This window comes from Lycium barbarum, chromosome 11 (assembly GCF_019175385.1).
Source record: "Lycium barbarum isolate Lr01 chromosome 11, ASM1917538v2, whole genome shotgun sequence".
NCBI lineage: Eukaryota > Viridiplantae > Streptophyta > Magnoliopsida > Solanales > Solanaceae > Lycium > Lycium barbarum.
Genome location: NC_083347.1, coordinates 94,459,972 through 94,477,851, shown reverse-complemented (window position 1 = coordinate 94,477,851; position 17,880 = coordinate 94,459,972). Strand labels below are relative to the sequence as shown.

At 36.7% G+C, this 17,880-nt stretch overlaps 1 protein-coding gene across 1 annotated transcript; it reads right to left on the bottom strand.

Annotated features, from left to right (window-relative positions):
* Positions 1-162: 162 nt before the first annotated feature.
* Positions 163-11,719, bottom strand: LOC132618900 (tRNA (guanine(26)-N(2))-dimethyltransferase 1-like). The gene is made up of 8 exons (XM_060333895.1): positions 11,541-11,719; positions 7,061-11,375; positions 2,909-3,121; positions 2,289-2,483; positions 1,706-1,783; positions 797-917; positions 548-622; positions 163-438 (listed from the first exon to the last, which is right to left on the bottom strand). The coding sequence occupies exons 3-7, from the start codon at positions 3,041-3,043 to the stop codon at positions 585-587; spliced, it is 567 nt and encodes a 188-aa protein (XP_060189878.1). The 5' UTR covers positions 3,044-3,121; positions 7,061-11,375; positions 11,541-11,719; the 3' UTR covers positions 163-438; positions 548-584.
* Between the last annotated feature and the right edge of the window lie 6,161 nt (positions 11,720-17,880).

Sequence of the window (17,880 nt, the reverse complement as noted above, 5' to 3'; positions counted from 1 at the left end):
CCTCAACACTCAACTCCCAGAAAACCCCTTTTTACTTTGCTAGCAGAATGTTGATATTAGCGATTAAAACGCCAGAAGAGATTAACTAAATCTATACCTTGTAGAACTAGTAAGAGCAGAAAATAACGGAGAGAAACAGTCCCAACGATAACCAAGTTATCAAGGTTTGAAATCTTCTTTTCTCTCATTTGTTGGAAACAACAGTTAGTGCAGCTTAGCAGCTGAAACAGCATGGATCAAGTCATAACAACTATTGCCAGTATGACAATAGGGTTAGCTATTTTACATGGTAGTACTCCTTTTTCTTGAGAAAATGAATGGAAAGGAAGAAACAAAATACAAAGAAATTAGCTATGTTGCTTGGACTCTTAAAAAATGTCACCGGGTGCATACCCGATCCTTCAAAAGTAGTGCGCCTTTTGAGAATACAACACCGTGCTGCAGTGGTTTTGGAGAGTTCAGGCAACATGGGAAATTATTACCTTGGACTAAATTAAAAGATAAACCAGAAGGTAATAAAGGGAAAAAGAAAAAAGAGATAGCTTACCTCCTTTAAGATTCAAAAAAGGGACACAAACGAAATATCACCTCCTGATTCCTACAAGCATTTTCAGAATCCTCTCTGCAAGAAAATGCAGAAGAAGAAACATATATGAGAGGATAAACTGGCTCCAGGGTGGTTTTAGCTAAGCCAACAAGGCCACAACATAATTTATGAATTAGGATCTTCAGTTTTCTTACACTTGGTTGCTCAATACATTTACTGCTTTGGTACCCAAAAGAGACACATGCTTACCGGTAATCTGTCGACTTGCCCTGAGTTTTGGGCCCCAATGCTTTTCGGGATTAGGAAGGAAACGAGCAACCTTCTTGACCTTTGCCTTGCTAAGGGATGCAACAGTCTGAGCAAAATTAGCCTGAAATGAACATGAAGATGAGATACAAGCAAAGGCAAATCCAGGATTTAAACTTTATGGGTTCAATTTTAAGATTATTAGCATTGAACTCATTATATTTTTAAAGTTATGGGTTCATATCTACTATTTATTGCAATTTTTATAAATTTTTACAAATAAATTTATGCTCTGTGTCGAAAGTTAGGGGTTCAATTGAACCCATAACTAATATGCTACATACGCTAGTGGATACAAATTCCTCTTGGTGGACAGGTTCTGCTACCTGTTGCTTGTGGGAGGTGGCAGGTGCGTGCATGCTAGTCCGGATACCACGGTTATCAGAAAAGGAAAAATAAAGGAGTACATGATGGCAAGATTGTCATCAAATAATTCAAAATTCGAATCGTGGTAACTTTGTAACAAGAATGGAAAAGTGATGTAGCAATTCTCGTAATGCTGCACTCAGATAATGGCCTGACATTTGAATTCTAGGGAAGCAAATGTCTTATGAGATTTTGAGCGAGAATCATGAAACTGGAATGCCTCAATCCATGACCAAACATTGCTGCAAATGTTGCAGGTTAAGAATATAGAAAGCTGGTCCTTATTCTATACTCCTAACTAGCTTTTGAATAGTATATTCGACAAATTCAATAAACTAGGATACGAAACTATCCTATCACACCAATGTATAATAGCAGAATACAGAACAGAAAATAAGAAGATTTTTTAAAAAAAAAAAAGAGCTTGGAGTTAGTGTTCTGGCATTAAGCAGTAAATTGCTTAGGAAACATAAGGTCAAAGTTCACCTGCAGAATAGGTTCCTTGGCAAGAATCACACTTCCAGGATGGTTAGATGATTGAGCTTTCACGGGATGATTTTTGACCTGCAGAAAGAATTTTAGTACTTCTTTTACTCACAAAGCATACAAAAACTATTAACATGAAAAGCAAGCAAATGATTATTTATAGTAACTACTCCCTCCGTCCCAAAAAGATTGTCCTCTTTTGACTTGGCACAAAGTTTAAGAAATAAAGGAAGACTTTTGAAATGTGTGGTCCAAAACAAGCCTTAGATATTTGTGTGGCTGTAAATCATCTCATAAAGTTAAATTGTTTCTAAATATAGAAAGGGGACAATCTTTTTGGGACAGATTAAAAAGAAAAAGAGGACAATCTTTTTGGGACAGAGGGAGTATTAGATTAGACTCTACAACAGAAACAATCTGACACAAGTCAAGTTATTATACAGAAACTCCGCAATGAAGTGTTATTACTTTTCCTTTATTCTTCATGGCTATTTTTTCTTTCATTTTTTTTTTTCTTCTCTTTTTTCTTATTTAAGGCTAAGAAAAAAGAGCTGACAGAAACAAGCAAACAAGGTACAGTTACCCAGCAACGCATGATATCCCAAATGGTATGCATAGGCGCATCTGTTTTCAATCCCAAAGGATTCACATGAGTCCCCGATGTACGATATCCTGCATTGGTTACAGCAGAGCGAAACATAACTGCTGAGGGAGAAGTGCATTTCAGTGTTGCAGATATATTGTGCAAACTCAGAAATAGAGGAGCATCAGGTAATTCCTGCAAACAAGTACACTACATCAGTTAGGCATCCTATAAGACGTCAAGCAGATAAGAAGTCCCCCACCCTTCCAGAGATAAATATTGAAAATGCTTCTCCATCGATACAGTCAATCACAGCTTTCCTTAGATTATTTGGTACAATGAGCATGGCAGCATAAATAATTAATGCTGTCGCTTGTCAAAATCATGAGGGTATATATGGTAGTTGAATGATCAACTGACTCCGTGACTTGCCTAGTGATTTCAAAAGTGGGAGTCATGATTTTCAAGATGTTAAGCAGAAGTGAAAATGAAAATAATTTAGCAAAGGTTTTCAAGAAATTCTTCATCATTCTTCAAGTTAAACAGCTTATGAAAACAGATATAAAAGTGTTATGAACAGAAGTGAAATGAGAATACATTCAATTATAGGCAAACCACACCTCTGAAATTGATGTCAACACAGCACAGATTCGATCATAAGCTGGATACTGCTCCTTCATAGATTTCACATCAGCAAGTATGGCAGCTACCCATTCTTGATCATGGATGGGCGCAGACCATATGGGTCCACCCATATTGAATTTTTTACCACAATCACTGCAATCTTGAGGAACAGTGGGGCCAAATCCAGGGTGATATCTGAGGCTGTTATTCTAAAGAAGCAGAAAGATTCAATATAGATATGGTTATCCACTTAAATGTGCATTCAAACAATGTTTAGTGAGGATTAGTTATTACCAAATTCTATGGACAGAACCCATAATCGAAAGAAAAAAGGAGATGCCTTCTCCACTGCACATACAACAGTCTAAAGGTTACCTACAACTATCTTGCAACTAATAGATGATCTATCATTCTGACAACCAATTGTTTTTTATCTTCCACAACAGACAAAGAAACAAAACAGGTAGCAGAATTAGAACATTTCCAGCAACAGAAGTTGCAGATTATACTGCTTTATAGGTTTTTCAATTTTTCATATATCATCGTCATGATAAAAACTAACTCCTCCCCCACCCCCCACCCCCCACCCCAACAAAAAAAAGCAATGTGAGTTTTTTCAGTCGACTTCAAAAGAAAATGCTGTAACTTAAAAAAAGACTGCAGCTTTAATCTATTTTGAAGAATGAACTAACTGGTCACCAGATTTTTCAGATGTTGAATTCGAATGTCCCCACAAGAAATAAACATATCGCGTTGGAACCTGTACAAACAGGTGTAATTGCAATGCTCCATCAAGTTCCTTAATTGGACATAAGTAAGCAAAAAAGGTTTAAAGATGATTCTCAACAAGTGTTGACGGGAGATAACGAGTACAAGGAGAGATTGAGAGACTATTTTGATCTATTGTTCAACTCGAACCAAGATGATAACATTTTAGACCTCCACAAAACATTTTAGACCTCGACACGTCTGTGAATGGTAGAAAATTTAGCTACACTCGTAGAATTAGGCCGACAGAGGTCAAGGATGCCATGAAAAATATGAGGACTAGAGAAGCTTGTGGTCCTGATAGTATCCCCATAGAGGTATGGAAGTGCCTTGGAGAGGTCGAAGTAGAATGACTCGCCAAGCTATTCAATGCTATACTAAGAAGCGGTAGGATGACCGATGAGTGGAGGAAGAGTACTCTGATTCCGATTTATAAGAACAGAGGAGATATTCAAAGTTATGCGAATCTATCATGGCATTAAACTCATGAGTCATACAATGAAACTCTGGAACAGAGTGATAGAGCATAGCTAAGGAACACGACAAGAGTGAAAGAAAACCACTTTGTATTTATGCCCCGTAGATCTACAACGGATGCTATATTCTTGCTAAGAAGATTGATGAAAATCCATTGCGAAAAGATCTACACATGGTGTTTACTTATCTAGAGAAAGCATATGATATAGTATCACAAAAGGTCCTTTGGTGGGTGATGGAGAAGAAAGGAATTCACATTAAATATAAATGCCATAAAGGACATGCATGAAGAAGCTGTCACTCCCTGAAAGCAGCAATAGGTGATACAAAGGAGTTTTCCATAACAATGGGTTTACACCATGGATCGGTATTGAGCCCCTCCTTGTTTACCCTAGTTATGGACGAGTGATCAACACAATATAAGATGAGGTCTCATGGTGTATGTTATTTGCTAATGATACTGTGTTAATTAACGAAACCAACGAGGGCATCAACCAAAGCTTGAACTGGAGAAGCTCTTTAGAGAGTAAGGGTTTTAGGATAAGTAGAAGTAAAGACTAAATACATGCATTGCAGGTTTAGTCACCATGAGAAGAGAGAAGTTGAGGTGAGACTAGATGGGACTGCGGTGCCAAATGCAAACAATTTAGACATCTAGAATCGTTGTTTCAAGAGAATGAAATGTTAGATGAAGATGTTACTCATAGGATTAAAACCGGATGGTTGAAAAGGAGAAGTATTATCGGGGTGTTATGTGATAGAAGGATGCTTACCATAATGAAAGGTAAGTTCTATAGAACAGCTATAAGATCGGCAATGTAATATTGTAGTGATTGTTGTGCTACTAAACCCCAACATATCCACAAAATGAGTGTCGCAAAGATGCGGTACTAAAATGATGTGCAGTCATACAAGATTAGACCCTAGAAATGTTATATGGTAAGTCAAGGTGTTAAAAGGCTACAGGGTAGACCTAAAACCACATGGAAGGAAATTGTCTCAAAAGATCTACAAATCCTTGGTATCAATGCAGACTTAGATAAAGATAGGGCACAATGGAAGAAAATGACCCATATAGGTGATATCTACTAGTTGACAAGAGGTTCTAGACTTGTTAGAGAACTTCTAACATTGTTGTTGTTGTTGTTGTTGTTGTTGTTGTTGTTGTTGTTGTTAGAAGTCCCACATCGGTAGTGGGATGGGTAATTGGTCTCCTTATTGTTATTATAGTTAGAAGTCCTACAGCAGTAGTGGGATGGGGTAATTGGTCTCCTTATTGTTATTATAGTTAGAAGTCCCACATCGATAGTTGTTGTTGTTGTTGTTAGAAGTCCCACATCGATAGTGGGATGGGTAATTGGTCTCCTTATTGTTATTATAGTTAGAAGTCCCACAGCGGTAGTGGGATGGGGTAATTGGTCTCCTTATTGTTATTATAGTTAGAAGTCCCACATCGATAGTGGGATGGGTAATTGGTCTCCTTATATAGACTTAAGCAATCCTCCCCTCATGAGCTAGCTTTTGGATTTGAGTTAGGCCCAAGATCATTCTTTACATGGTATCAGAGCCGCACCCATCGCAATTCTTTGTTTCACCGATGTTGGGCTCCCATAATATATTGTCCACGCTCCAGTTAACTAGGTCTGGTGTGCGGCGGAGTGTTAGAAGCCACGCATCGGTAGTGGGATGGGTAATTGGTCTCCTTATATGGACTTGAGCAATCCTCCCCTTATGAGCTAGCTTTTGGGGTTGTGTTGGCCCCAAGATTCATTCTTTACAATTATTATTATATGTTTAACTTAATTTTCACTTTTACTTTGTTTAGTATGACGATGATATACAATGAGCTTAAATGGAGAAGTAGGGATTCATATAGTCGACCCCAACTTGTTCGGGATTGAAGCGTATTTGTTGTTAAGGAAGTTTGAGATTTACTTGATATTATCCAAGTTTGTATATGAATTAGAAGTAAATAAAGATAAATCTTGCAATAGAGATGGAGGTTTAAAAGTTTTAAAGAGTTCTAATACATACAGTACTCTCTAACCTATAATAGGACCTTCATCTACTTTGTTCGACGGACTCGAATACTACTACTTTTTTTAATAAAGGTGACTATATTCATATATCACAAAAAACCCATCACCAAAAAATGGTGGGGAGGGGATTTACAATATGAGATTCAAAAAGACGCCGGAAAGAGCCAGAACTGAAAAGTTAAACTTTAAACTTTCCTATGAAATCTACTAAAACTTCTGTATCCCTCATAGGTTTTGTTTACCCCCAAAAATAAAAGAGACTAAGGGGCCGTTTGGACATGGTTTGAAACCATTCAAACCATGTTTGGACATGCAATTTGGATATCTTAAGTTGTATCTTCTCTTATAGACATAAAAACCCCACAAGTTGTGAAAACTATCAAAACATTACCAATTCTTATACAATCTTACTAAATGAGCAAGTCATAGTTCATAACAAAATTACTACGCTACTAGAAGGCCTTTCTAAAAAATACAACATCAATTGATTAAACTTTAGTTTAATAAAAATAAAAATTTAACATGAATAGTAATGAGGTTGGTAGACATAAATAAAGGTTGGGGGAAGTTAATGAGGTTGGTAAATGGTTGGTGGGAGTAATTGTTAAAAATATCTACCAACTTATGGATCTCTTTTTACAAAATATAAACTTATGGGTCAAATTTTATATTTAAAATTTTTGAAACCATGGTTTGAAACCCCAAATCATGCCTTTTTGGATGATTTGGGTTTTGAAACCATGAGATGAAATGCATGTCCAAATGCTGGTTTCATCTCATGGTTTCAAACCATAGTTTCAAACCGCATGTCCAAACGCCTACTAAGACAATTCATCTTGATTTTCTGAATGTGATTGCTTCTACCTTCAAAGTGCCTTGAGTTTAGTTCCCTCCACACCATCCACCATATGCATACTGGGATGCATTGCCACCTGTCTTCCTCTGCCTCTCTTCTACCCACTCCCTCCCAATTGATGAGCATCTCAAAAGTAGTTCTGAATATTACCCAACTCATTCCAAGGATACAAAAGAACATGTACCATAGATTTACAGTTGTCTTGCAATGTAAGAACAGATGCTCATTGTTTTCTACATCTTGTTCCACATAACAGGCATCTTGAGCAAATCTTAAAGCCTCTTCTTTGTAGGACTTCATGAGTTAAGCAAGCTCTTCTAATAACCAACTATATGAAGCAGGAAACTTTGAGAGGAATTTTGATCTTCCATATGAGTTTCCAAGACCACAAAACTGTCAGGGAGGTTTCATTGTTTAGATTCCAGTAAGTTGACTTAACTGTAAACTTCCCTTAACTGCACAGCTACCATACTTGCCTATCTATGTCAGTTCAGGTGTCAATGAAGGAATAAAGCACTTGTAGTAGGGGTGTTCAGATGAAACTGTGAAACAAAACCAAATCAAAAAAAAAAAAAAAAAAAAAAAAAAAAAAAAAAAGACTTGGGTTTGGCTATAAATTTTAAAAAATCGACAATATTTGCTTTGGTATTGAACAAAAAAAATACAGAACCAAAATCGGCAAATATACTCATTTATATAATTATCTATGTATTAAATATAGATATAGATGTTCATTTAATATTTTTATTGCAACACAGCCCAGATTTATAAGAACAAAAGTTGTGTCCCATTCTCTTTAGCCCATTTAAGCTGAAATAGAATTATAAAAGTGAAGAAAACCTAGAGCCCGTTTGGATTGGCTTATAAGTTGCTTATAAGTTGTTTTCAGCTTTTTTGAGTGTTTGGCTGGCCAGCTTAAAGTCATTTTGTGCTTAAAATAAGGTCAAAAAAATAATTGGGCCCATTTGACTTAGCTTATCTAAAGCAGCTTATAAGCTGAAAACAGCTTATAAGCCAAAAAAAATAAGTTACCCAACTTATTTTTTTTAGCTTATAAGCTGCAAACAGCTTATAGGCATAAGCCCATCCAAACAGGCTCCTAGTCTAAGAACTTCTTTTTCTCATCTTCCTTGCCGTCAGTCAAGAACTTTTCCCTATCAAATGGTTTTGCTCATTTAATCTCAAGAAGAGGTGAAGGAAACAATAAATCACATATGGAGAACAAGAAGATCAAAAAGTAGCTGAGATTTAAGGTAATTTCTTTTTTGGCTTTGAAACAAGAACCTTAATGTGCCAAGGGGAACTGGTGGGAAAGTTTCATACTTTTCTAAAACACAATGACTAAAATTGACCCATGATGCTGAATTGTGTCTCTATTCAGCTAAAGATTCTATCTCAAGCTAGAAGACTTCACAAGTATTTATTATCATTATCAGGAAACTAGAATAGAGAGAAAATTGATGACAAAGAGAAGATCTTTTCTTCATAGCTTTTTTTCATAGATTGAGATGCGAGTAAAAAAGGAATTTCCTAACTAGCTTGTCTAATTTAGGAGAAGATTTTTACAAATACATATACGTGAATATCAGTGGCGTATTGCTCAAAGGTTTATCCCCTATAACCTATTCTTAATTCTTTTCAGATGGGAAGTACTCCTATTCAAAGGAGGTGGAGACACCTGAAGTAACTGAAGAAAAATCTTCAACAACAATTACTGGGACGACCACATGGTAACATCACTCCTCATAGTACCCTTAATCCTCCTAAAAAGGAGAAAATATGAACTACTTGTGATCCTGGTTCTAGCCTTAGAAGTCGTGGCGAGGAAGCATCTGAAAATTGGGATCACTTTTCCAAAAATAGAGATAAATGGGGCAAGCGTAGGGTGAAACGCAACTACTATACTAAAAACTTTGCTTCTGAAAGTACACAGGAGATTTCGACATTATGGACAAATTTAAATATGATTGGTCGTAATTTCCCTTTTAGAGTCGTTGATAGAAAGCAATTAACACTTAAAAGAGGGGAACAATCAGATAATACATGCACTTTGGAAAAGGTTGAGTTTAATGTTAATGAAACTAAAAGAGTCATCGCTGAATTTGTTATTATTGATGAACAACCTTTTAAAGTTGTTGAAGGAGGATGCTTTAAGAGACTAATGGCAATTGTTTTGTCTAACTTTGAATTACCTTCTTGTCTTACTGTTGCTAGGCTTGGAAATATATCAAGAGGAGAAAGAAAAGTTTAAAAAGCTCATTCGAAATTAACGCGTATGTCTTACTAGTGACACATGGACATCTCTCCAAAATTTAAGTTATATGGTTATCATTGCTCATTGAATTGATGAAGAATGGAATTTGCAAAAGAAAATTCTCAACTTTTCCAAAGACCAGACCATAAGGATGAGACAATTGTCAAAGCGATTGAGGCGTGCTTGTTAGATTGGGGGATCGAGAACCTAACAGTTACCCTAGATAATACAACTGCTAATGATGTTACAATTAGGCACCTGAAGAGGAGGATTGAGGACGGGAAAGGAGTCATCTTAGGAAATGAATTCTTACATGTTAGGTGTAATGCTCATATTCTAAATTTGATTGTAAAAGAAAGGTTAAGTGAATGAGTCCATTTCACGTATAAGCTAGTTTGACCATCAACATTGTCAATAGAAGTCCATAACGAGAATTATAGTTATCACACAAGCAAGTTAAAGTATCCATTACATTAGTCGACCTCTTTGCTCCCTCCAAACTACCATAAGCCTTGTTAAAATGAAACTTCAGATACTTCAACTTATATCTTGGATCCAAAACAACCGCAACAGATAATAACTTGTTCATATCCTCAAAAGTACCCTAGTATTTACTAAACTTATCTTTCATCTTCTCAGCCATAGCACTCAAAATTAAATTTTCACTTTGACAAATTTGCGAATAAAGGTCTCAAGATTAAAGAGCTCGTGGAAAAAAGAACTGGATGTAAAATAAGAAGTTCCCCAGAATTTCAAAGTGGCCTAGTAGAAAATATCAAGGAACTTATTAAAACTCTCACATTCTTCCAATCATCTACAGATGGATACCCTCCCATATTACTACTCTCCGGACAATAATTTAAGTACTTATGATCATCATCATACATTCTTGAAAATGCCTTTTCAAACTTCACAATGTATCCAACACCACATATGTAGAGTTCCATCTAGTTTCAACATCTAAGCTCAAAAGATCATGAGTGTCAATCTTGGCCTTCTCAACATATGACTTAGAAGAATCAAATCTCGCAAGAGAGGACTTAATCCACAGTATTTCTTACTCGGAAATGGACTCATTTTGTTCACTTAACCCTTCTTTTACAATCAAATTTAGAATATGCACATTACACCTAACATGTAAGAACTTATTACTAAGATAACTCCTTTCCAATCCTCAATCCTCCTCTTCGGGTGCTTAATCGCAGCATCATTAGCAGTTGCATTATCTAGGGTAACTGTGAATAGGTTCTCAATCCCCCAATGTAACAAGCACGCCTCAATCCCCTTGACAATTGTCTCGCCCTTATAGTCTGGTGTTTGGAAAAAGTTGAAAATTTTCTTTTGCAAATTACATTCATCATCAATTCAATGGGCAATGTAACCATATAAGTTAAATTTTGGAGAAATTTCCATGTGTCACTAGTAAGACATACGCGTTTCAAATAAGCTTTTTTAATTTTTCTTTCTCCTCTTGATATATTTCCAAGCATAGCCTAGCAACAGTAGACAAGAAGGTAATTAAAAATTAGGCAAACCAATAGCCATTTGTCTCTTAAAACCTTCTCCTTCGACAACTTCAAAAGGTTGTTCATCAATAATGACAAATTCAATAATGGCTCTTCTAATTTCTACATTAAACACAACCTTTTCCAAAGTGCATGCATTATCTGATTGTTCCCCTCTTTTAATCAACTTGAGTGTTGATTGCTTTCTATCGACTCTAAAAGGGGAATTACGACAAATCATATTTAAATGTGTCCATAATGTCAAAGTCCCGTGTGTACTTTCGGAAGCAAAGTTTTTAGTACAGTAGTTGCATTTAGCCATACGCTTACCCCATTTATCTCTATATTTGGAAAATGAATCCCAAATTTTAGATGTTTCCCTGCCATGACTTACAATCTAGAACCAGGATCACAAGTAGTTGATCTTTTCTGCTTTTTAGGATGATTAAGAGCATTATCAGGAGTGATGTTACCATCTGGTCGACATCCCAGCACTGTTGTAGAAGATTTTTCTTCTATTACTTCTGGTGTCTCCGCCTCCTTTTGAATAGGAGTAGTTCCTATCTGAAAAGAATTAAGAATAGGTAATAAGGGATAATCCTTTGAGCAATTTGCCACTGATATTCACGTATAGTTTTAGTCATTGTCTTTTAGAAAAGTATAAAACGTTCCCACCAGTTCTCCTTGGCACATTAACGTTATTGTTTCAAAGCCAAAAAATGAAATTACCTTAAATCGCACTGATTTTTTGATCTTCTTGTTCTCCGTATGTGATTTAGTGTTTCCTTCACCTCTTCTTCAAATTAAATGAGCAAAACCACTTGATAGGAAAAAGTTTTTGACTAGCGGCAATGAAGATGACAGAAAAAAGTTTTTAGACTAGGGTTTTCTTCACTTCTATAATTCTATTTCAGCTTAAATGGGCTAAAGAGAAAATGGGTCACAGCTTTTGTTCTTATAAAATATAAATATGGGTTGTGTAGCAACAAAAATATTAAATGGATATCTACATCTACCAAATATCTATATTGAATACACACACACACACACACACACACACACACATATATATATATATATATTTGCCGGTTTGGTTCTTTTTTTTTTGTTCGATACCAAACCAAATATTATCGGTTTTTTAAGATTTATAACTAAACCAAACCTAAGTTGTTGTTTTTTCGGTTTGGTTCGGTTTATCACTTTGGTTCAGTTTCACGGTTTCATCTGAACACCCCTACTCCTGTGTGTTGTTGCCATCCTTTGGAAGAATCTGGTATTATTGTCTTACTACTTCAGCAATAGTACCCTGGACTTCTGTCTCCATCTTGACTCCTCATTCTTGGCCAACTCCTCCAATTCCACTAAAACCGTGGCTCTTATATCATCTCCTCTTCATTGAGCTCTCTGGTGTCTTGTGTGCGATCAAGATCAGCAACTCACCAAAGGTTATTTTGCTCCATTCTTTTAAGTTTCTGCTTCAGCATCTTTAGCTTAATGCGAAATCTATAGTCAGGGCATCCCTGTACCATGAATTCATTCCACCAGCTTTGGACTAGGATCACTGAATCCCTCGACTTCAATCCACCAAATCTCAAATTAAAAGTAAGCATTCTTTTGTTCCTAGTTCCCACATTCAAGAAATGGGACTGGGGTCAGAAATAACTCCTGGCAGTATTTTCTTTATGATGTCTTTGAAGGATCCCTCCCATTCCATGGAGTAAAAGCATCTATCTAATCTGGCTGCACTGTGGTGGTTTATATCTCTCAACCATATGAAATTCTCCCCATTCAGATGGGGGTCATGCAGCTCCATGTCTTAAATACACCTGGAAAAGACATACATGATGTTTGTGATACTGTTACATCCCCTTCTTTCTATCATGAATATGTTTCTGTTAAAATCCCCACAGGTGACTCAAGGGCCCAAACATAACTCCCTGTTTGCAGCAATTTCTTCCCAACATTCCACCTTTTCTTTTCTCTACTGGTATGAGGGGCATAGACCCCTGTGAGGCTCCAACTGAAAGAATTTTGCATTGAAGCAAAATTAAAGGTGGAGTATTGAACTTTGCCAACTAGGTCTCCTTTCCAAATTCTATTGTCCCATATAATTAGGATACCACCACTGCTTCCCTCAGCCTCAATAAATCCACATCTCATCCATCTGCAGGTCCAACACTGCTTGGCAATGAGTTCCACATCCTTCTCCACTTTTGTTTCTTGAAAGCAATATACATCAGCCTTCCACTTCTGCAATATACTCTTAACAAGCTTCCTTTCGGAAAATTGTCAAGTCCCCTTACATTCTAGGAGATCTTATCAAACTGAGAACTCTCCCCCTGTTTCTAACTCCTTCCACCTCTTTATTTAGAGCAGACTCCAAATTCTTCAAATCATATTTGCTAAGCCCTCTGTTTCTGGGAGTTCTGTTTTTGCTATCATATTCTTGCTTCTCAAGCAGATGCTTTCTATCATCAAGCTTCTTGAGCAAAGCTAAGGCCTCATCTTCACACCCTATAAAGGCAACCCCACAAATGTTGCTTAGTTCCCGGACATCGGAGTTGACCCCACATATGTATTGGACTTGTTGTCTCCTCTTTTCCTTTAAACACACTGGGCTTGTTCTCTATTCTTGAGGACTGTTTGATGCTTATTATATTATTCCAGTGAAGTATAGTAGGATATACTCGGTGTATATATCTGCATATGTGGTTATGTTTAAGTGCTTAAGTACATGTTAAATTAATTATTAAGCATAGATGCTCTCTAAAGACATCTTTCCTTTTCCCCTCTCTTTTCCCTTGCATGAAACTTCGCGATGTAGGCCATTCGGGTCAGATTCAAGCCATTGTTGGGCCAGAGGCCCAACATCCCCTCCTTCATCGAGTCCGAGTTAATTTAAGGCCCAACCATGGGTAAAAACGACAACTGGTGGGCTCGGTAGGCCCACCAGCCTTACTTTTCCTTTTTATTTTCATATATGTTGTATTTGTAAAAAGAATACTTATACGTATTGAAACCCGAGTGGATATGAACTAGTCGTCTTAGGGAAATGATACATAAATCGTTTAGAATGGATAGGAACCCGAATAGTTTTCAACTCGGACGCAATAAAAGATAAGCAATAATATTCTTCTTAAAAGTATGACGAAAAATGATTTTCCCTTACAAAATCAAAACTGGATGGTTTAGTAAGTCATGCTTTGCGAAAGGTTAACATTTTTTCTCAAATTGGGAATTTTCAGAAACTTGAAATTAAAGGCAGTTTTGGACGATTTTTGAGGAAGATTTCCATTAGTTTCAAAAAATGAAGAATTTTCGAAAGGGTAACCAAAACCTGATTTCAAAGAATAAAGTGTCATTACAATAGACTTCAAGTGATTTCAAGTTAGTTTAAAGAGTTTCCAAAACCTTTTGGGTCAAGTCACTTTAAATTGAAATAAAACAAAGGAAAATACCCTTAAAGTTTAGTTTGAGGAAGGGTTTAAAAATAGGATATAGTTGACCTTCAAAGTGGTTAAAAATGGATCAAAACTTGTAATTGAAAAGAAACGTTTTATATTTTATATAAACTCATGGCATATTTATAAAGGAGATATACTCAAAAGTTTTTCAATAAATTTATAAGGACTAAAGACATAATATCGGACCAAGTTAGTTGAACTCTACTTAAGAGAAATTTTAAGTGTGTTTTGGTCCGGAAATGGAATTATTTTAAACCATATATACGTATTTTCAAAGGAAAATTTACTCTTTTATTTTCATCTTCGAATAAAGGAGTTTTTTGTCAAAAGATATTATGATGTGCCATGACAAGTTATACCGGAAATTAAACTCTTTAAGAAAATAATTACAACAATCACACATTGAAGCTCGAAGGTCAATCGTATTCTACGGATTCTTAATATCGGGGCGCCTAACACTTTGCCGAGGAATCACCAGAACCTTTACCACGAACTCTGGTTTTTAAAGGATTTTTCTCTAGTTTGAATAAACTCTTTTTAACTCAGTTTTCCTAATTTTCCTTAATTAATTAGGAGGCAACTCTAAAAATACAAAAATTCAATAGAGTCCACAATTATGAAGTAACTTTTATGCCTCGCGTAAAAGTGAACCGTAACAGATGTCGACTCTGCTGGGGAGTTTTAATAGGTTCTAACCATAAGGGTTAAATATAATGCAATTTATTGTAATTATTTGCTTAATTGTTTACTTTATTGTATATAACTGTCATTGCATGCATATCATAAATTCCGCCACCACTGGCAAAAAATTGCATGGTTTTAAAGGGGACGCGTGGGTTCGCGGTCTAGCCTTCACTAAAAAATCGAAATACTTTCTTTGGAACACGTTGAAGGTGGAGTTGATTAGCAGTCGTCCAACTGCCGACAACGGTTCACCTCGAGTAGTCCGCTCGAGTCCCAGTCATTTGAAAAGCCCACTCTAGTATTACCTAAGATAGAGTGAAGCCAAATCCCAACAGATTAGCGCATGCTTACCTAGACGAGCTTGGATATTTGAGACGTATCTAAGTCCATTAGGAGACTACCCTGTGTCAAGAAGGCCTATGATCCGAAGACACCGCATCCCACTATGTGCTACTTGGAAACATATTATGTGCCTATGTGCTAAACCATTGCCTTTTGTAGGTGGGGGGAGGGGGGGGGATTAACCGTGCTTTGTTTTGTAAATGCTGACCAATTTGAAGTTCGACATGGTCCTTAAGGTCCCCCCTATGCTAGAAATTTGGTGGGTTGGTTGAGTGAAGCACAACAAAAGACAGTCACAAATTGTTTGGGACACCTACCCTCGTTGATGACTATGAAGGGTTGTAGAGAGCTAATCGAGGTGATTGTTGGGTATTGGGACTGTGATAGAATGGTGTTTAGGTTCGGAGATGTAGAGATGACCCCTACTTTGGAAGAATTTCGGATTGCATAGACAATGTTGGAACCTATTTTAGAAGGACGAAAAAACTCGACCATAACCTACTAATCCCATATAAGCCCACCCCCAACCAAATCCTGAAATTACTATCTTTATCCCATGCCAATTGGATCTGTAGTTCAATAGTAGCCTTTAGGGACTTCTACAACCGATTTGGATGGCAAAGAGGATTCGTGGAGTATTTAATAGAATTCTGAACCTTTGCTGACTGAGAAGCCACCGAACCTTTAGCCTTTGCCATATGCATATTAGGACTCATGGTATTTCCCAAAGATAGACACCAAGCCATAGATACCTGAATCATTTCTGTCACCCATGCTATCTTTCATGGCATTGCCACAAATGCAAAAACCAAATAATTTGACTTGGTCCCCATCATCCTTGCCGATATGTACTGAGCCTTAGGCCTATGCCGAAACCACTATAAGTACTTCCAAGGGTGCAACTTGCTGTTACAGTGGTCGATCATCAAACATTTGAAAAATCCGAGGGTCCCCAATATCTAAGGGACCAAAATAGAAAGGATAGGCTCAAATCCCACTGTCCAAATTTTAGGTATCAGACAAAACAGGGTTGGGCCTTCATTTTCTCTAGGCTTAAAGAAGACAACATACAATGAAAGTTCCCCGATTTCATATCCGCCCAGGTTGCAGTTAGAGATAGAAAATACCCATTCTTACGACTTATGGGGATCCGAGGGATTCACCTTTATGAACCTGGTAGGGTCTCGAGGCAATTTGATAGAGCCCAAATAATACCCCAAGTAGGGAACATGGGAGAGTATATGATTGACTATGAGGAGGATAAGATTCGAAATGCTAGGGATATTTTTCGAGAGTGGAATGGTCGCATAACGCTCATAATAGGTTTCACCCTGGGTGTGACGAGGACTGCAAGGATTGGTTGAGGGCATATTTGCAAGGCACCCTCACCCCTGGACCCAACCTCTATCACTGTGTTCAAGACAAGCCCTCCAAGGCCGAGATCATGGCCCGTTTGACTCAAAGGCGAGCCGATGATAGGGATGCCAAATACTTGGAGAATATCTAACATGATCAAGCCATCATAGCTAGCTTGACACATGAGTTGGAGTTCACACATGAGTGCTTGGAGTATCTTGATGATCGAATAAATACAGCGATGGGCAAGACCGCACCCATGACATTCAAAGAGAAAGGATTCTTATGGATGTAGACACATGATTTTTTACCCTTCCCGGGTTGTTTCACCTTCTAGTGTCTAAATATTTCTTTTAATTTTAGTCTTGATGTGTCGATTTTATTTTATTTTTATTTAGTAAGTTTATTTACAAAAAATAAGAAGAGGGACAAAAATATTTACTATTTCTAGAGTACAAGTTTTGTACTTTAAAGGACGAAAATTACAAAAAAAGGTTTCTGCTAATCTAGTTTTTTTTAGTTAATTACTTTTGAATTATTTCTTAGGCTAGTTACTTAATTTCTCGCATTTTGGTTTAAAAATAGTCGATTTTTTTGTATCTTTATTTAATCAAAAGTAAAAGAAAAATAGTTTTATCTCATAAACTTTTCTCATTTTTATTTATTTATTTATTTATTTATGTTTGAAGTTATCCTCATCTCTATCAATTAAAATCCATTGAGAATATTCTTTTTTTAGATATCATACCCTATGACAACTCAGCACAATACACAACAATTTTGGCCTGACCACTTCTTAAGTCCATGACCCAATACTCTTTTAGCACATTATCACATACTATAAATAAAAAGGGACCCTAAACCCTAGGAAAAAACTACCCTTTATATACATCAGCCGCACCACACTACACCTAGCAGCCGCAAGAGCCGAATCCCATTTTTCACGGAAGACCAAATTTCCTAAAAGAGAAAGAAACAAATCCTAATACCCTAATCAGCTAGTTAGACAACAAAAACACTCAACATTCATGAGCTAATTTGTTCCACCGTGAATCTCTAAAGCTCTTTCTCCCCATAAGAAGCTAAACACCATTGAAACCAGCCACCAACTCCACAAAAACCCAGCTGAAAAACCACCAAAAAAACAACCATGAAAACCATTGAAAATACAAAAATAAACTTCCAAAAACAACCCCAAATCAGCCACCGTGAACAGCCCCTCA

Bases quoted from the DNA above. Each gene is read 5' to 3' on its own strand.
- LOC132618900 (XM_060333895.1), bottom strand. From the start codon at position 3,043: ATGGGTGGACCCATATGGTCTGCGCCCATCCATGATCAAGAATGGGTA. The intron at 2,484-2,908 runs GTGTGGTTTGCC...ACTTGTTTGCAG, and splicing joins TGTTGACATCAATTTCAGAG to GAATTACCTGATGCTCCTCT. The intron at 1,784-2,288 runs GTAACTGTACCT...TTCTTTCTGCAG, and splicing joins GGGATATCATGCGTTGCTGG to GTCAAAAATCATCCCGTGAA.